The 20,335-nt window shown below is 42.7% G+C and overlaps 1 protein-coding gene across 1 annotated transcript in view; it reads right to left on the bottom strand.

Annotated features, from left to right (window-relative positions):
* LOC129868950 (leucine-rich repeat and calponin homology domain-containing protein 2-like) overlaps positions 1-14,050 on the bottom strand; it is a 79,439-nt gene extending 65,389 nt beyond the window's left edge. Inside the window, 2 exon segments of the mRNA XM_055943326.1 lie at positions 13,752-13,984; positions 13,986-14,050. Of these exon segments, the coding sequence (XP_055799301.1) occupies positions 13,752-13,984; positions 13,986-14,035 (283 nt within the window). The 5' untranslated portion in view covers positions 14,036-14,050.
* Between the last annotated feature and the right edge of the window lie 6,285 nt (positions 14,051-20,335).

The following is a 20,335-nucleotide window of genomic DNA, read 5'->3' as shown; positions in this document are numbered from 1 at the left end:
ATTTCAGTGCTTAAAGCATCAGTAAAAATTGCCTACATACTGTATAATAGATTTTATTCAAATATAGGGTGTGTCTACAGCGCATTCGAAAAGGATTCAGACCCCTTGACCTTTTCCTATTTTTTTGTTACAGCCTTTTTCAACAAAAAAAATATATATATATATTGTATTGTTCCTTAAGCTACACACAATACCCCATAATGACAACAGGTTTTAATAAATGTTTGTAAATATATTAAAAATAAAATAAACAGTACCTTATTTACATAAGTCTTCAGACCCTTTACTCAGTACTTTGTTGAAGCACCTTTGGCAGCGATTACAGCCTCGAGTCTTCTTGGGTATGACGCTACAAGCTTGGTACACCTGTATTTGGAGAGTTTCTCCAAATCTTCTCTGCAGATCCTTTCAAACTCGGTCAGGCTGGATGGGGAGCGTCACTGCCACAGCTATTTTCAGGTCTCTCCAGAGATGTTCGATCGGGTTCAAGTCTGGGCTCTGGCTGGGCCACTCAAGGACATTCAGAGACTTGTCCCGAAGCCACTCCTGCGTTGTCTTGGCTGTGTACTTAGGGTCGTTGTCCTGTTGGAAGGTGAACCTTCACCCCAGTCTGAGGTCCTGAGCACTCTGGAGCAGGTTTTCATCAAGGATCTCCTTGTACTTTGCGCCATTCATCTTTCCCTCGATCCTGACTAATCTACCAGTCCCTGCCGCTGAAAAACATCCCCACAGCATGATGCTGCCACCACCATGATTCACCGTAGGGATGGTGCCTGTTTTCCTCCAGGTGTGATGCTTGGCATTCAGGCAAAAGATTTCAATCTTGGTTTCATCAGACCAGATAATCTTTATTTTTTTCATGGTCTGAGATTCTTTAGGTGCCTTTTGGCAAACTCCAAGCGGGCTGTCATGTGCCTTTTACTGAGGGGTGGCTTCCATCTGGCCACTCTACCATAAAAGGCCTGATTGTTGGAGTGCTGCAGAGATGGTTGTCCTTCTGGAAGGTTCTCCCAGCTCCAGAGAGGAAATCTGGAGCTCTGTCACAGTGACCATTGGGTTCTTGGTCACCTCCCTGACCAAGGCCCTTCTCACCCGATTGCTCAATTTGCCCAGGCAGCCAGCTCTAGGAAGAGTCTTGGTGGTCCCAAACTTCTTCCATTTAAGAATGATGGAGGCCACTGTGTTCTTGGGGACCTTCAATGCTGCAGAAAGTTTTTGGTACCCTTCCCCAAATCTGTGCCTCAACACAATCCCGTCTCGGAGCTCTATGGACAATACCTTCGACCTTATGGCTTGGTTTTTGCTCTGACATGCACTGTCAACTGTGGGTCCTTATATAGACAGGTGTGTGCCTTTCCAAATCATGTCCCATCAATTGAATTTACCACAGGTGGACTCCAATCAAGTTGTAGAAACATCAAGGATGATCAATGGAAAACGGGATGCACCTGAGCTCAATTGAGTCTCATAGCAAAGGGTCTGAATACATTTTTTTATTTAAGTAGGCAAGTCCGTTAAGAACAAATTCTTATTTACAATGACGGCCTACCCCGGCCAAACCAGATGACACTGAGCCAACTGTGCGCCCCGCCCTATGTGCCCTAAGTTACAGTACCAGTCAAAAGTTTGGACACACCTACTCTTTCAAGGGTTTTTCTTTATTTTACTATTTTCTACATTGTTGAAAAATAGTGAAGACATAAAAACTATGAAATAACACAATCATGTAGTTAAAAAAAAAAGTGTTAAACAAATCAAAATATATTTTATATTTGAGATTCTTCAAAGTACCCACCCTTTGCCTTGATGACAGCTTTGCACACTCTTGGCATTCTCTCAACCAGCTTCACAAGTCTTGAAGGAGTTCCCACATATGCTGAGCACTTGTTGGCTGCTTTTTCTTCACTCTGCGGTCCAACTCACCCCAAACCATCTCAATTGGGTTGCGGTTGGGTGATTGTGGAGGCCAGGTCATCTGATGCAGCACTCAATCACTCTCCTTCTTGGTCAAATAGCCCTTAGACTGGAGGTGTGTTGGGACATTGTTGTGTTGAAAACCAAATGATAATTCCACTAAGTGCAAACCAGATGGGATGGCGTATCGCTGCAGAATGCTGTGGTAGCGATGCTGTGCCTTGAATTCTAAATAGATCACTGACAGGGTCACCAGCAAAGCACCCCCACACCATTGCACCTCTTCCATGGTGAGAACCACACGTGGAGATCATTCGTTCACCTACTCTGCATCTCACAAAGACACAGCAGTTGGAACAAAAAATCTCAAATTTCCACCTGTCTAATGTCCATTTCTCGTGTTTCCTGGCCCAAGCCCAATGACGTGAAAGCTTAAGAATGCCGCTAAGTTTAGACCTTTGTTTCCGGGGTACACATCTTCGTCTTCTGAATACAAACCAAGTAAAAACGTCACTTTAGGTCTTCTTGCTCTCCTCAGAACCTTGAGGATCTCGAAATGGAGTAGGTTGGCAGTGGTGAGCACTCTGACGTTGAGCCAGACCAGGACGAAGTGGGTCTACCTGCGGCGACAGGTGTGGTAGAATCCTACCAGAGAAGAGTTTGACCCGGTGGGAGTGAGATTTTTGGGAAGAGTGGATTCCTGCTTTTTGGCCGACACAAAACAGCTCAGACGTGAAATGGTAGGCCACACAAGCTCACAGAACGGGACCGCCAAGTGCTTAAACGCGTAAAAATTCTATCCTCGGTTGCAACACTCCCTACTGAGTTCCAAACTGCCTCTGGAAGCAAGCTTCATGAAATGGGTTTCCAAGGCCGAGCATCCGCACATAAGCCAAAGATCACCATGCGCATTGCCAAGCGTCGGCTGGAGTGGGTGTAAAGCTCACTGCCATTGGACTCTGGAACAGTGGAAACACCTTCTATGGAGTGATGAATCACAAATCTGGGTTTGGCGGATGCCAAGAGAACTCTACCTGCCCGAATGCATAGTGCCAACTGTAAAGTTTGGTGGAGGAGGAATAATGGTCTGGGGCTGTTTTTCGTGGTTTGGGCTAGGCCCCTTAGTTCTAGTGAAGGAAAATATTAATGCTACATCATACAACACAGAATCATCTGGCATATCGTGATATGTTAATATATCCATGTTTTATGCGTTGTCCACACTCTCGTCCTCATAAGAACGTCCTTGGAGAACGCACTCAGAGCATGGAGCACGTTAATATGCATATAGAGAAACTGCTAGAGTTTCTACCTGATAAGGTCAGGCTAGGTTATATTTGCTATTCTGTGAGGCCCTATATTCAAATGAAAGTGTCACATGCACTGAGTACAACAGGTGCAGACCTTACTGTGAAATGCATACTTACAAGCCCTTAAACCAACAATGCAGTTCAAGAAATTGAGTAAAGAAAATATTTGCTAAATAAAAAAATAACACAATAAGATTACATATCAATAAGGAGGCTATATACAGGGGGTACCGGAACCAAGTCAATGTGCGGGGGTACAGGTTAGCCGAGGTAAATTGTACATGTAGAAGAGAAAACAGTCTATGACTTGGACTTGGGTGACTGGAGTCTTTGACAACAACAAAAAGTCCTGGGCCCACTACGTTGCTTTAGGTGCAAAGGATTCGGACATGTTGCAGCAGTGTGTAGAAAGGAGAACCCATGATGTGAGAAATGTGCAGGAGGGCATAGTCAGAGAGAGTGGCATTTGGGCCAGTCGTGGCGCTTGAAGAAGCATTGTGGCCAGTTGCTTCACCTAAAGGTATTTGCGCCAGTTGCCACACTTGCTGATTTGAAGTACCCTGTGAGAGAGAAACAGGTTGAGAGAGTGCCAGAGTTTGCGTGGGCCAATAAGTTTCCTATGCTGACGCAGTGAAGAGAGTAGAGGATAGCCAAAGTGTGAGTGATTTGACGGGGAGCCACCCAGTGAGTAGGCCTGAGGAGAGAGAGATCCAGAAAGTACATGTTTAAGTAAGATTGGATTTCTTGCATTTATAACCATGTTGATCACCTGCACTGCGCTGAAGGAGCGGAAATCACAGAAGATAGATGTGGTAGTTAAAGCAGCAGAGGAATGTAAGAGATATTTTAGTTCAGAAAATCTACAGGAAGTTTTGAGATGAGAGAAGGGGTTCCATCCTCCCAGGCCGACGGCCTGGTGTAGGATTGTTTAGGGACAAAGTAGTGGGATGGGGTGGTGGGTTTTGGGGATAGTGTATAGGTGCAGGGTTTGATGGTGGTGCAAAATGTTTGGGAATGGAATTTCTCCAAAACGAAATATAAAAGTGTTGATATTAGTTGTCAGGGGTCTTTACTTCAACATGATGTGTTTTGATGTATTTCTAAAACCTTTAAGACTTTTTATGCTAGATGTTATCTAAGACCCCTTTCCCATTTGTTTGACCAGAAAAAAATTCCTTTGCTCTTTCCAAATGTTAAGATGGAAAATTGTTGAAAAATGTACAATATATGCCTTAATTTCTCTTAGCTTTCATTTGACACCCAATTTGATATACTCCTATGAACTTAACTTGCTGGTGCTCATGTGTTCTTTTACATGGGAAATGCCCTGGTGCCCATGTGTTCTTTTACATGGGAAATGCCCTGGTGCCCATGTGTTCTTTTACATGGGAAATGCCCTGGTGCCCATGTGTTCTTTTACATGGGAAATGCCCTGGTGCCCATGTGTTCTTTTACATGGGAAATGCCCTGGTGCCCATGTGTTCTTTTACATGGGAAATGCCCTGGTGCCCATGTGTTCTTTTACATGGGAAATGCCCTGGTGCCCATGTGTTCTTTTACATGGGAAATGCCCTGGTGCCCATGTGTTCTTTTACATGGGAAATGCCCTGGTGCCCATGTGTTCTTTTACATGGGAAATGCCCTGGTGCCCATGTGTTCTTTTACATGGGAAATGCCCTGGTGCCCATGTGTTCTTTTACATGGGAAATGCCCTGGTGCCCATGTGTTCTTTTACATGGGAAATGCCCTGGTGCCCATGTGTTCTTTTACATGGGAAATGCCCTGGTGCCCATGTGTCGTTTTACATGGGAAATGCCCTGGTACCCATGTGTCCTTTTACATGGGAAATGCCCTGGTGCCCATGTGTTCTTTTACATGGGAAATGCCCTGGTGCCCATGTGTCCTTTTACATGGGAAATGCCCTGGTGCCCATGTGTCCTTTTACATGGGAAATGCCCTGGTGCCCATGTGTTCTTTTACATGGGAAATGCCCTGGTGCCCATGTGTCCTTTTACATGGGAAATGCCCTGGTGCCCATGTGTTCTTTTACATGGGAAATGCCCTGGTGCCCATGTGTCGTTTTACATGGGAAATGCCCTGGTGCCCATGTGTCCTTTTACATGGGAAATGCCCTGGTGCCCATGTGTTCTTTTACATGGGAAATGCCCTGGTGCCCATGTGTTCTTTTACATGGGAAATGCCCTGGTGCCCATGTGTCGTTTTACATGGGAAATGCCCTGGTGCCCATGTGTTCTTTTACATGGGAAATGCCCTGGTGCCCGTTTGTCCTTTTACATGGGAAATGCCCTGGTGCCCATGTGTTCTTTTACATGGGAAATGCCCTGGTGCCCATATGTCCTTTTACATGGGAAATGCCCTGGTTCCCATGTGTTCTTTTACATGGGAAATGCCCTGGTGCCCATATGTCATTTTACATGGAAATGACCATGAACAGATCCTCCATGAAGAAGAGAGTCTTACCAAAGTGCCTGTCCTGGTTCGTCCAACCATCTATCTGTAATGTGTTTTTCTGAACTAATGACAATTATTTTCATGTCATGACTGTCAGTGTCATGTGCAAGAATTGTCTACTGACTTACAGTATCCTGGATAAAGAAATCACAATCATTAAAACCTTCTCTTTACATGATCCGTCTGTCAACTGCTATTCAAAGTACTACTGAGTCAATCGTCGTAAAACTAAAATAGAGAGGTTACTTTTTCTGAACCAGAAGTCATGTACTTGGACTTAAAACCAGCGTAGAAATAGAACACATTATTCATGCAACTGACGCATTTCTCCTTTCATCCCAACAGTGTTCTTTGAACAGGACCATCTCCATCTGCCAGTGGAGATTTAATGGAGGATTTGATAATGCCAGCTTAAACAATGTATGCCTTCCATTTCTTCTATCTCAAAGATGACAAAGTCATCATCAAGAGGAATCCCTTGTGGAAAATGTACAATATATATATAAAAAGGAAAAAGAATGGCAGAGCCTACTCCTTTCACGCAAAAGCCTTTTTCGCCACTGTTCACCTATCCTCACATTATACACTACAAGGTGTTACAATCATGTGTGAATGGAAATGCACCTTCTATAAAACAAAACAGCCTTCTTTATGCATCGGAAAGGCACTGCTTGTCCTCACTTCCTTTAGCAGCACTAATCTACAGCAAATATATCCTTTTGTAGAGGAGAGAAAAGGGTGAATGTAGCAGCACTGACCAAACACACCACACCCATAGCAGTATATTCAGCCAATTGTCTTCTTGCCTGATATACTGTCTGCAACAATAGTCTAAATTACTATCAACACTGCATGCATTCAATCTCAACATGGACGGCATATCTCTCTTCTTTCACAGGTCCTCACTATCCTTACACTTAAATAACTTGTCAAGTAACTTCTCACTGGCAGGTCTTGCCTTTGATGGGAACATTACATCCTACCTGATAAGACAATAAGCCTGGTCTGTCACGACTACACACACACACACACACACACACACACACACACAGCTATGCCAGAAATAGTGCACACAAACTTCCTGTATTCACAGCTTCTCATGACTCGGTATGATGCTTTAAAAAAAATGTTTTAACACATCGCTCTGGTATTCTTCTCCAGTGATAGACCATAGCAACGTATACACTTAACACTTATTATTATGTGCTGAAACCAACTCACACGGTCATCATGTCACAAGATTGAAGTCAGTCAGATCATTTGTAGAACTGATAAACTGTGAAGTTAGTATGTTTGTTTTTAGCAGCTAACGAATACATCTCGTTCCAAAAATAGACCAACAAGTGTCTCGTTAGCTGGCTGAAGGAACATTCCATGTATAATTCAAACAGAGCACTTCAAAGTAGGCTAGAATAAATGAACATCTCTGATGCAGTCTAGTAGGCATACTGTAGGTCTCTCCTATCTACACTGAAGAAAAAAAATTATATATATATAAATAAAAGGCAACATGTAAAGTGTTGGTCCCATGTTTCATGAGCTAAAATATATATATTTTTTTTAAATCACAGAAATTTTTCGGACACACAAAAAGCTTATTTCTCTCTAATTGTGCATACATTTGTTTACATCCCTGTTAGTGAGTCATCCTTTCCCCTACATAATCCATCCACCTGACAGGTGTAGCATATCAATAAAATGATTAAACAGCATGATCATTACACAGGTGCACTTTGTGCTGGAGACAATAAAAGGCCACTCTAAAATGTGCAGTTGTCACAACACAATGCCACAGATCTCAAGTTGAGGGAGCGTGCAATTGGAATGCTGACTGCAGGAATGTCCACTAAAGCTGTTGCCAGAGAATTGAATGTTAATTTCTCTACCATAAGCCGCCTCCAACGTTGTTTTAGAGAATTTGGCAGTACGTCCAACCGGCCTCACAACTGCAGACCATGTGAATTGGGTCGTGTGTGAGTGGTTTGCTGATGTCAACGTTGTGAACAGAGTGACCCATGGTGGCGGTGGGGTTATGGTATGGGCAGGCATAAACTACGGACAACGAACACAATTGCATTCTATCTATGGCAATTTGAATGCAGAGATAACGCGACGAGATCCTGAGGCTCATTGTCGTCCCATTCATCTGCACAGCCCCATGTCGCAAGGATCTGTAAAAAATTCCAGGAAGCTGAAAATGTCACAGTTCTTCCATGGCCTGCATACTCACCATACATGTCACTCATTAAGTATGTTTGGGATGGTCTGGATCGACAGCATGTTCCAGTTCCTGCCAATATCCAGCAACTTTGCACAGCCATTGACGAGGAGTGGGACAAAATTCCACAGGCCACAATCAACAGCCTAATCAACTTTATGAGAAGGAGATGTGTCACACCCCATGAGGCAAATGGTGGTCAAACCAGATACTGACTGGTTTTCTGATTCAGACCCCTACTTTTTTTAAGGTATCTGTGACCAACAGATGCATATCTGTATGCGCAGTCATGTGAAATCCATAGATTAGTGCCTAATATATTTCAATTGACTGATTTCCTTATATGAACTGTAACATAGTAAAATCTTTGAAAATCTTGCATGTTGCATTTAATTTATATTTTTGTTCAGTATAAGTAGAGGGGACTCTTGCATATAGGACACAATTCTTTACCTAAATGTACACAATAAATCACAACCCACTGGGCACAGACCTCAATTCAACGTTTATTCCACATTGGTTCAACTGAAACCAGTATGTGCCCAGTGGGAACAAACTTTATTTCTCTGTATTCATTTTAACTAAGGCCTTTGTGAAACCTGATTTAAATAATTTCCCTAACATCACAGGCTAGGAGCTATTTTCAATCTGAACAAGAGTCTGCTGACTAGGCTGGTGTTTGCCATTTCCCCTTCATTTGTTATGAGACATCAGGCACACTGCCCTGTGTGAACTTCTCAGTGTTTGCATTTGTCAACTAGCCCACCCGAGTAGCCTACATTGCCCACCAAGACCATGCAATGACAATTATAGACACCCAAACAACAAATACAAACACACAGAAACACAAACCAACTCATATACAGTCACTTCCTCTTGAGTTAGTTACCCCGGGTTTGCAAAAGGAAGACTCTGTTCCTCTGAAACTAGTGACTTGTTTGGAAACAGTGCGTGTGTGAATTCAGGAGCTGACAGGGGGTTGACCCAGAAACAACAGCTAGTTGTGTTTTAACACATGGGCACTAACTCCAGAGGCCTTGACGGCAGACGACTGCAACCAAAACAGACAACTTCACATACACGCACATTATGAATAGCCCTATAGCCCTTTAGAATCATTGTCCTACTAGATCACTGTCTTATTCACAGAAGAATTGACAGATTAAGCCCACTACAGTACTGTACACCAGGAGAGTCATACACCCCCAAAATCTGAGGGAGCACAAATTACGTGAGGAAGGATTTGGGTGGACCGGAGGTGGCGTAAGTTGGAGAAGTGAAAAAAAATTCAGGCACATGAAACTACTTTTTCCTACAATCTAGAGCTATAATCATTATGCTTAATTGATGTCAACAATAATGTATCTGCATGCTCCTGACTGGTGGTACTTTTTAAAAAATTTACTAAATATGCATCTCTGCTCAAATCTTGGTAACAGATTGAAAGGAATGTGAGTCTTATTCAGTACATTCAGTAATTGCTTGCTTTTCTGAAGTCTACCAACGGTGTCAGCCGGCTTTTTTTAATTTCACCTTTATTTAACCAGGTAGGCCAGTTGAGAACAAGTTCTCATTTACAACTGCGACCTGGCCAAGATAAAGCAAGCAGTGCGACACAAACAACAACACAGAGTTACACATGGAATAAACAAACATACAGTCAATAATACAATAGAAAAAGTATTTATACAGTGTGTGCAAATGAGGTAGGATAAGGGAGGTAAGGCAATAAATAGACCATAGTGGCGAAATAATTACAATATAACAATTAAACAATGGTGTGATAGATGTGCAGAAGATGAGCGTGCAAGTAGAGATACTGGGGTGCAAAGGAGAAAAATAAATAAAATAAATAACAGTATGGGGATGAGGTAGTTGGTTCGTCTATTTACAGATGCAGTGATCTTTGAGCTGTTCTGACAGCTGGTGCTTAAAGCTAGTGAGGGAGATATGAGTCACCAGCTTCAGTGATTTTTTGCAGGCTTGCCAGCTAAGATGGCGTTGGAGAAGAATGTTAACATTTTACATGTTCCTATCCAATTGTGTTTTTTGTTTGTTTCTTTGCGATGTTTGTAACGTATTTTGTACATGTTGCTGATACGGTCTCTTATGACCGAAAATAACTTCTGGATATCAGAACTGCGATTACTCACCACGAACTGGCAGAATCCTTTTTTTCCTTTAACGAGTTTGACGAGCCTAACCTGAATGACATACTGCTTTCCCAGGAACAGATCTCCATCATTTGCGTGACGAGAAGTCGGAGAAAAAGGGGCCGGTGGGCGGGCTGCCTTCTGAGAATTCGTAGGCGATCGAATAAACCCCCACTGCCTTCCATTCTGCTAGCAAACGTGCAATCTTTGGAAAATAAAATCGATGACCTACATGGAAGATTAAACTCCCAACAGGACATTCAAAACTGTAATATCTTGTGCTTCACGGATTCATGGCTGAACGACGACATTATCAACATACAGCTGGCTGGTTATATGCTGTATCAGCAGGATAGAACAGCAGCATCTGGTAAGACAAGGGGCGGGGGACTATGTATTTTTGTAAATAAACAGCTGATGCACAATATCTAAGGAAGTCTCAAGGTTTTGCTCACCTGAGTTAGAGTATCTCATGATAAGCTGTAGACCACACTATCTACCTAGAGAGTTTTCATCTGTATTTTTCATAGCTGTCTACATACCAGCACAGACTGATGATGGCACTATGACTGCACTCAATGCGCTGTATTCAGCCAGAAGCAAACAGGAAAGTGGCCGGAGAATTAATGCAGGGAAACATAAATCGGTCTTATCAAATTTCTATCAGCATGTTAAAGGTGAAACCAGAGGGGAAAAAAACTCTGGACCACCTTTACTCCACACACAGAGATGCATACAAAGCTCTCCCTCACCCTCCATTTGGCAAATCTGACCATAATTCTATCCTCCTGATTCCTGCAAACAAGCAAAAATGAAAGCAGGAAGCACCAATAACTCGAACAATAAAAAAGTGGTCAGATGAAGCAGATGCTAAGCTACAGGACTGTTTTGTTAGCACAGACTGGAATATGTTCCGTGATTCCTCCGATGGCATTGAGGAGTACACTACATCAGTCATTGGCTTCATCAATAAGTGCATCGATGATGTCATCCCCACAGTGACCGTACGTACATACCCCAACTAGAAGACATGGATTACAGGCAACATCCGCACTGAGCTAAATGCTAGAGCTGACTCTTTCAAGAATTGGGACTCTAACCTGGAAGCTTATAAGAAATCCCGCTATGCCCTCAGACGAACCATCAAACAGGCAAAGCATCAATACAGGACTAAGATCGAATCATACTACACCGGCTCTGGTGTTCGTTGGATGTGGCAGAGCTTGCAAACCATTACAGACTACAAAGGGAAGCACAGCCGAGAGCTGCCCAGTGACACGAGCCTACCAGACGAGCTAAATGACTTCTACGCTCGTTTCGAGACAAATAACACTGAAACATGCATGAGAGCACAAGCTGTTCCAGAAAACTCTGATCACGCTCTCCGCAGCCGATGTGAGTAAGACCGTTAAACAGGTCAACATTCACACAAGGCCGCAGGGCCAGACAGATTACCAGGACGTGTACACCGAGCATGCGCTGACCAACTGGCCAGTGTCTTCACAGACATTTTCAACCTCTCCCTGTCTGAGTCTGTAATACCAACATGTTTTAAGCAGACCACCATAGTCCCTGTGCCAAAGAACACTAAGGTAACCTGCCTAAATGACTACCGACACGTAGCACTCACATCTGTAGCCATGAAGTGCTTTAGAAGGCTGGTCATGGCTCACATCAACACCATTATCCCAGAAACCCTAGACCCACTCCAATTTGCATACCGCCCTAACAGATCCACAGATGATCTCTATTGGGCACTCCACACTGCCCATTCCCACCTGGACAAAAGGAATAAGCTATGTGAGAATGCTATTCATTGACTACAGCTCAAAGTTCAACACCATAGTGCCCTCATCACTAAGCTAAGGACCCTGGGACTAAACACCTCCCTCTGCAACTGGATCCTGGACTTCCTAACGGGCTACCCCCAGGTGGTAAGGTTAGGTAACAACACATCCGCCACGCTGATTCTCAATACAGGGGCCTCTCAGGGGTGCGTGCTCAGTCCCCTTCTGTACTCCCTTGTTTACTCATGACTGCATGGCCAGGCACGACTCCAACACCATCATCAAGTTTGCCGATGACACAACAGTGGTAGGCCTGATCCCCGACAACGAAAAGACAGCCTATAGGGAGGAGGTCAGAGACCTGGCTGTGTGGTGCAAGGAAAACAACCTCTCCCTCAACGTGATCAAGACAAAGGAGATGATTGTGGACTACAGGAAAAGGAGGACCGAGCACGCCCCCATTCTCATCAACGGGGCTGTAGTGGAGCCGGTTGAGAGCTTCAAGTTCCTCGGTGTCCACATCACCAACAAACTATCATGGTCCAAACACACCAAGACAGTCGTGAAGAGGGTACGACAACACCTATTCCCCCTCAAGAGACTGAAAAGATTTGGCATGAATCCTCAGATCCTCAAAAGGTTCTACCGCTGCACCATCCTGACTGCTTGCATCACTGTCTGGTATGGCAACTGCTCGGCCTCCGACCGCAAGGCACTACAGAGGTTAGTGCGTACGGCCCAGTACATCACTGGGGCAAAGCTACCTGCCATCCAGGACCTCTACGCCAGGCGGTGTCAGAGGAAGGCCCTAAAAATTGTCCAGCCAAGTAATAACAAGCATGGAGCTCAGTATGTTGAACTGCATTCTGCCTCTCATCACCACCATCAATGATTCCACCACCTGGCTTCAGAGGCCACACAATCAGGCACCACATGCATGATGTACAGTTGGCTATTATAGACCCTGCAGTGTGGGAAACCAGCAGCATCATTTCATAAGACAAATTCATGCTTCATTCTGCCAAAACATACATAAACTATCTACATGGATTCAATAAACTGTAGGCTATTGATAGTGTATAGTATAGGCCTGCTATGTGTTCAACCACACGAATAGCATACATTGTACTCTCAAATCGACATATGATATTTGACCTCTTGAGAATAAAATATACATTTATTAATTTCATATCTGTTCACTTAAAATTAAGCTACTAGAATTATGATTCAACAGAAATTAAACGAATGTGTCTGTTCAATCCAAATCGATCTCGTACATCCCTAAGGGGGTAATGCGCCTATACACCCATCATTGGGGCTATGGAGACGGCGTATCTTTTGTCTTCGTCTGCCGGAGACAAAATAGCCTTTCAGTGAACATGCATAAATATTCATTGGGTAAGGTTTTACGATTCATCTTCCCATTCGATAATAATTTGTTTCACCTAGCCAGGCTACTCACCATCTAAAGGTAGGTTAATGTAAAGCCGCTCTATGGCTCTGACTGGGTTGCGCTTGTCATTTCATTCATGCATATGGTATCAACAAGGGAGCGATTAGGGAGTAAACGACCAAAACAACTAAACAAGCCGTTGCCGCGGCGTTGCAATCACAATTGTAGATAACGTGAATACTATGGCACATTTTTACACATTCAGCTCAGCCATTCTATTCCTTGCGAAGACACCACGATAAGAAAGCAAATGCAACACTGTGTCTATTGCACTATTAATCAAACAGAGCTGTTTATGAAAATAGCCCATGGTAGGCTATTATATATAGTGCGCACAACGTTCAAGTGTATACATATTTTGCTACGTTGTTGCATGGCACGCCTATTTGTTCAACCAGCTGAAGCCAGCGGGTCTCAGGAGCAGCCAGCATTTCGGAAACCCACCTGCCTGCGTTGTATCAGTAAGATCATAGCACAGTCCAGGGTAGTCTCTCAGCTTCCTCCCGCTAAGATTCAACGTCCCTGAGCACACAGCATCCTCCAGAGCGCGGTCTAAACTCCGGGCCGTGTGGAGCTGATGCTGGTTGATTCCCGGGTTCCAGTGAGGTCCGTTGGATAAGTGATGGTTTGGAAGAGCCGTTACAGCTCCCACACCTCCCTGACTCGACGCCATTTTCATAAGAGGAATTATTCTTACAATAATAACAAGCGGTAGTTTCTCTGCCCATGCGCACAAAGTAGAGACTCCGGGGACTTTAGGCTAGACGTTAGGGGAAGGGCTTCTGAGAGGGCGTGGGCTCGGTTTAGCGCCGATGCTAAATTCGTTTTTTACTGGATATTTGGTGGAAATTCGGTTTTCTCTCATAAATAGCTATTGAACCAAGCGTGCCATAACTTTGAATAATGTATATTCTGAAACAGGGTTGGAGGGATAAAAATCCACACTTTTTTTGTTTTTGTTTTAAATAATAGGATTTAATATTTCAATATTGAATAGCTCTTACACAAAGCATGCCATGACTATGAAAAATATATATTCTGAGCAAGGGGAGGTTGAACAAAAATGGTATATGTGCTTATGTATAATTGGTTATTTGATTCAAAAGATGACTTGTAAAAAACGGAAAACGGCAAATATTTTGTTTTTTGTTTCTGCATTTGAAAAATGAAAATCGGAAATCGACTGGATTTCTCATTTATTGTGTCAAAATTATTATTATTATTAACCCTGCATTCTAATTTTTTATATAAATGCCCCTAAAATAGTCTGTTTTTATTTACAGTAGTGATGGACAGCTGGACAGCATTCTGTTTTTCACAAGTGTAGCAGGCTGTGAGTTCTGCAAACACCGTTTCCAGGATGGGCTATTAGCACAACAATAGACTCTTCAACCTTTACAAAAGGATAGTGTAATAGCTCGGCTACTGTAGGTGTGAAAAAAATCCCCCAAATTTGAAATGTATTAAGTACTCTAAAGTTTTACATTTATAACTAGTAACCTCATGCAACCGCAAAATGTCAGATCAAGCATATACTGTACAGAATTTATGCTTTCATTAATAAAATGATAAAAATACTCTTTCAAAATGCAGATGTTTATTTCAACAATCAGCAGGACAATAGGGAATAAATATCACTGAATGACAGAGCATGGGGACTGGTCTTGGGCAAGCCAGTTAAGAACAAATTCTTATTTACAATGATGGCCTACCTGGACAACGCTGGGCCAACTGTGCTCCACCTTATGGGACTCCCAATCATAGCTGGATGTGATGCAGCCTGGATTCGAACCAGGGACTGCAGTAATGCCTCTTGCACTGAGATGCAGTGCATTAGACCGCTGCGTCACTGATAGTCAATCAGATTTTTATTTGGAAATGTTAGGATTATTTTGCTCTTCACTTGCAGTCCCTTAGTAGCTAAGGCCTACTTCCGACCAGTCCCGTTGTACAGCGCCATATTGTCCTAACTGAAACCCTTAAATCGCTTTAGCCATCATTGTAAAATTAATCAGCTGATGCATTGGTCCAGACCCAGGTGGTATTGGAGGAGAGTCTCTCGTCACTGGTGGAGAGTCAGGCGGTATTGGCAGAGAGTCAAGCGGAGAATGACGCGTTGAAGAGGGTGAGGAACGAGATGGAGTCACCATCCATGCCAGGCACACCTGTGAGCTCTGGAACTCCACCTCCTTTTTTGTGGACTCCTTGATGAAAATACTTGTCTATGTGTGGAAAAATCACCCTGATTAACTCTTTAGTCAAATCACAGTTGACCTATTTGCTTATGGTTTTGCCTACACCTAGCGATCTGTTTAAATGATATGAGCAAATTTTATTCTTTTACATTTAGGAATGGCAAGCCAGACAAAATTAAAAGGGCCTATTGTCTCACCCCAAGTTCAAGAATGGCCTTTTTCCCTTTATTCAGATTACAACCGCTCACTTTCGGTTATTTGAAAACGAAATCATCTCCAAAATATCATAATTTTTTAAACCATAGAAGTTGGTTGCAATTTCAGTTCTATCCACTAGAAAAGACAAAACAAATAATTCAACAAATATTGTGGTTAAATTCAAATATACTAATTGATTAAAAAAATGTTATCAATTGGAAGCTTTATCAAGTGAAAGGGGGAAAAAATAAATAACGTGCCGGTCGGCCCTGCATTAAAGACCAAGATTGGTTAAAGAAATTGTAGACCTCCACAAGTCTGGTTCATCCTGGTCTCCTAGAGATGAACGTACTTTGGTGTGAAAATTGCAAATCAATAGCAGAACAACAGCAAAGGACCTTGTGAAGGTGCTGGAGGAAAGAGGTACAAAAGTATCTATATCCACAGTAAAACGAGTCCTATATCGATCTAACCTGAAAGGCCACTCAGCAAGGAAGAAGCCACTGCTCCAAAACCGTCATATAAAATCCAGACTACGGTTTGCAACTGCACATGGGGACAAAGATCGTACTTTTTGGAGAAATGTCCTCTGGTCTGATGAAACAAAAATAGAACTGTTTGGCTATAATGACCATCGTTATGTTTGGAGGAAAAAGGGAGAGGCTTGCAAGCCGAAGAACACCATCCCAACCGTGAAGCATGGGGTGGCAGCATCATGTTATGGGGGTGCTTTGCTGCAGGAGGGACTGGTGCACTTCACAAAATAGATGGCATCATGAGGAAAGCAAATGATGTGGATATATTGAAGCAGCATCTCAAGACATCAGTCAGGAAGTTAAAGCTTGGTCGCAAATGGGTCCTCCAAATGGACAATGACCCCAAGCATACTTCCAAAGTTGTGGAAAATGACTTAAGGACAACAAAGTCAAGGTATTGGAGTGGCCATCACAAAGCCCTGACCTCAATCCAATAGAAAATTTGTGGGCAGAACTGAAAAAGCGTGTGTGAGCAAGGAGGCCTACAAACCTGACTCGGTTACACCAGCTCTGTCAGGAGGAATGGGCCAAAATTCTCCCAACTTGGGGCCTCCCGGGTGGCGCAGTGGTCCAGGGCACTGCATCGCAGTGCTAACTGCGCCACCAGAGTCTCTGGGTTCGCCCCCAGGCTCTGTCGCAGCCGGCCGCGACCGGGAGGTCCGTGGGGCGACGCACAATTGGGCTAGCGTCGTCCGGGTTAGGGAGGGTTTGGCCGGTAGGGATTTCCTTGTCTCATCGCGCTCCAGCGACTCCTGTGGCGGGCTGGGCGCAGTGCGCGCTAACCAAGGGGGCCAGGTGCACGGTGTTTCCTCCGACACATTGGTGCGGCTGGCTTCCAGGTTTTAGGTGCGCTGTGTTAAAGAAGCAGTGCGGCTTGGTTGGGTTGTGCTTCGGAGGACGCATGGCTTTCGACCTTCGTCTCTCCCGAGCCCGTACGGGAGTTGTAGCGATGAGACAAGATAGTAATTACTAGCGATTGGATACCACGAAAATTGGGGAGAAAATTTTCAAAAAAATAAAAATTAAAAAATTAAAAAATTCTCCCAACTTATTGTGGAAGCTTATGGAAGGCTACCCGAAACATTTGACCCAAGTTAAACTATTTATTAAAGGCAATGCTACCAAATACCAATTGAGTGTATGTAAACTTCTGACCCACTGGGAATGTGATGAAAGGAATAAAAGCTGAAATAAATCATTCTCTCAACTATTATTCTGACATTTCACATTCTTAAAATAAAGTGGTGAGGAATTGTGAAAAACTGAGTTTAAATGCAACTTCTGACTTCAACTGTACCAGTTTCATTTAAGGACCAAAAAATTGACAGCTGTGCCATAGAGATGGCAAAATAGTTGGGAAGAGATTTTCGATGTACCGATTCAATTGCACATGCCATATAGATTGCATAACACGTGGTTTATGAATGAACACGCAATTTTCCGTTCCTCCTGAAAGCCCTAATCTGCTCACTTAAATGAGTAGAGATCCTGGTCATGGTGCTACAGTATGTTGTTACAGCATAATCAAAGTGAGCACAATCGGCGATCTGCTGTATACTTATGCCCTATTGTAAACTGGAGTCACATCTTTCCAGTACTCCTCACCCTGCCCCAAACTCCACCCTTAACACAGTTACCATTAAAAAATGAGCTATTTATCTAAAAAAAAAAAAAAAGACTTTGCCACCAAAGAGAACAGACGAAATGGACATAGCTTTCATCAAGCCAGCTTCTTTCTATGCCGCTACCCGTTCCAGGGTTAGGACTGCAACCACCAGAGGACTTGAAAATGAGATTGTGATCTCTGCAAACAACGTTTCCACTCCGAGAATGAGAATGGTAAATGACTGTAATTAATACATTATTCAAAACATTGGAATAGAAAAGAAGCCATCCACCCATGATGGGCTATTAGCAGGACAATAGCCTTTTGCCAAGAAGGAGGGTAGGAGGGAGCATTGTTTAAAGACACTGCACATTTGTCATGCCCTGACCATAGATTGCTTTGTATGTTTCTATTTTTTGTTTGGTCAGGGTGTGATGTGGGTGGGCATTCTATGTTTGTATGTCTATGTTTTCTATTTCTATTGTGTTTGGCCTGGTATGGTTCCCAATCAGAGGCAGCTGTCAATCGTTGTCTCTGATTGAGAACCATACTTAGGTATCCTGTTTTCCTACCCTGTTAGTTGTGGGTGGTTATTTTCTGTTTAGTGTTTGTTGCACCTTTCAGAACTGTTCGTTGGTCGTTTTGTTGTTTTTGTTCGCGTGTTCATCTTTATTAAAAGTATTATGGATACGTACCACGCTGCACTTTGGTCCTCCTCTCTTTCTCCCGACGACAATCGTTACAACAGTAGCCTAATAAACATTTGCATTTTGTAATAGTTAAAAAAAACATTGAATTCAATAACATATTTATACCTCGGTAGATGCTGTGTTTTTGGTTGATGGCCAATATTAAAAAGAGTCAAATGCATTCTGTCCGTCGCCCACACAGCACTTTAAACATTTGGATAATAAAGCATTTAAGTTTTCAGCTGTGCTAACATAATTGCAAAAGGGTTTTCTAATGATCAATTAGCCTTTTAAAATTATAAACTTGGATTAGCTAACACAACGTGCCATTGGAACACAGGAGTGATGGTTGCTGATAATGGGCCTCTGTTCGTCTATGTAGATATTTCATTAAAAATCCGACGTTTCCAGCTACAATAGTCATTTACAACATTAATAATGTCTACACTGTATTTCTGATCAATTTGATGTTATTTTAATGGACAAAAAATGTGCTTTTCTTTTAAAAACAAGGACATTTCTAAGTGACCCCAAACTTTTGAATGATTGTATGTGTATATATATATATATATATATATATATATATATATAATGTCTTACAGAGCCTTTCCATAAGTCCACTCAAGTTTCTTCAACTGTCTTCTGACTGTGATTAGAGTGTTGGTGATGTTGTGCCATGATGCCAGCAGATTCCAGATTGCCTTTGCCGATCGCTCATCATCTTCAACCATCAGTGAGTCGATGGCTTGAATAGTCTCGCTGGAAATGAAATTCAATAAAAAAATGTGCAACAGACAGTAAAGACCAGCAGTCGATTTATTTAAGCATTATTGTAAACATTATTAGGTCTACTTTACAGTATTGTAGCCGATTGTTATCATAGAATTTGAAGCAATAGCCTACCCGCATGTGGTCAACTATTTCAGCACCGTTTCAGCGCTGCTCTGAGACAAGCATGGGGACTGGTCTTAATAAATCAATTAGATTTTTTATTTTCACTGAATCTACGTTTGGGTATTGGTTAGCCTACAGTTAGGGTGTGGAAATGTAAAGTTTTTTGCTCTTCACTCGCAGTCACTTAGTAGCCTACTCCCGAATGTTCACATTGTACAGCGCCATATTTTCCTAACATAAACCCCGAGGGATTTGTTTTTCTTGGGATAGAAACACTATAATATTAATCAAATTAATTAAGCTACATTTCTTAAAACCAATCCCATATGCTATGTTCTTACAAAAAATGTTTTAAATTCTCTAGTACAGCCAATATTAAAAACATTCAAATGCTTCTCAAAGATGCCCTCTGGTGGTCAAACTAGCACTAACTAGCATTAATGGCAACAATGGCTGACACTTAAATAACGTGCCATAGAATTCTGCGGCAGCCCTCAAGCAGTGCTGCAATATGGCACAACTTTTAAAGAAAGACCCACTGTAGCTAGTAGTAGTTAATACCTCAACATGCTACAATATGAAGCTTCCCTTCCAGCGCTATCTGCTGCAGAAAGGTGAGATTTCTCTATTACTTTCTGTAGCTGACTTAGCTAGATCTTCTGGCTGGCTGATGGTGATAATTGACTGAGTAATAATCAACTGCATTTACTGTAAATGGCTACCTATCTGGCACTTTGCATAGATAATTTACCTGTTGCTTACACATACAACAATATCAAATTAAGCTAGAGTCTGTGTGTGTGTGTGTGTGTGTGTGTGTGTGTGTGTGTGTGTGTGTGTGTGTGTGTGTGTGTGTGTGTGTGTGTGTGTGTGTGTGTGTGTGTGTGTGTGTGTGTGTGTGTGTGTGTGT

Source organism: Salvelinus fontinalis, chromosome 13, assembly GCF_029448725.1.
Source record: "Salvelinus fontinalis isolate EN_2023a chromosome 13, ASM2944872v1, whole genome shotgun sequence".
Taxonomy (NCBI): Eukaryota; Metazoa; Chordata; class Actinopteri; order Salmoniformes; family Salmonidae; genus Salvelinus; species Salvelinus fontinalis.
Note: the sequence above shows the minus strand (reverse complement) of the source record. Positions and strands in the feature narration are given on the sequence as shown.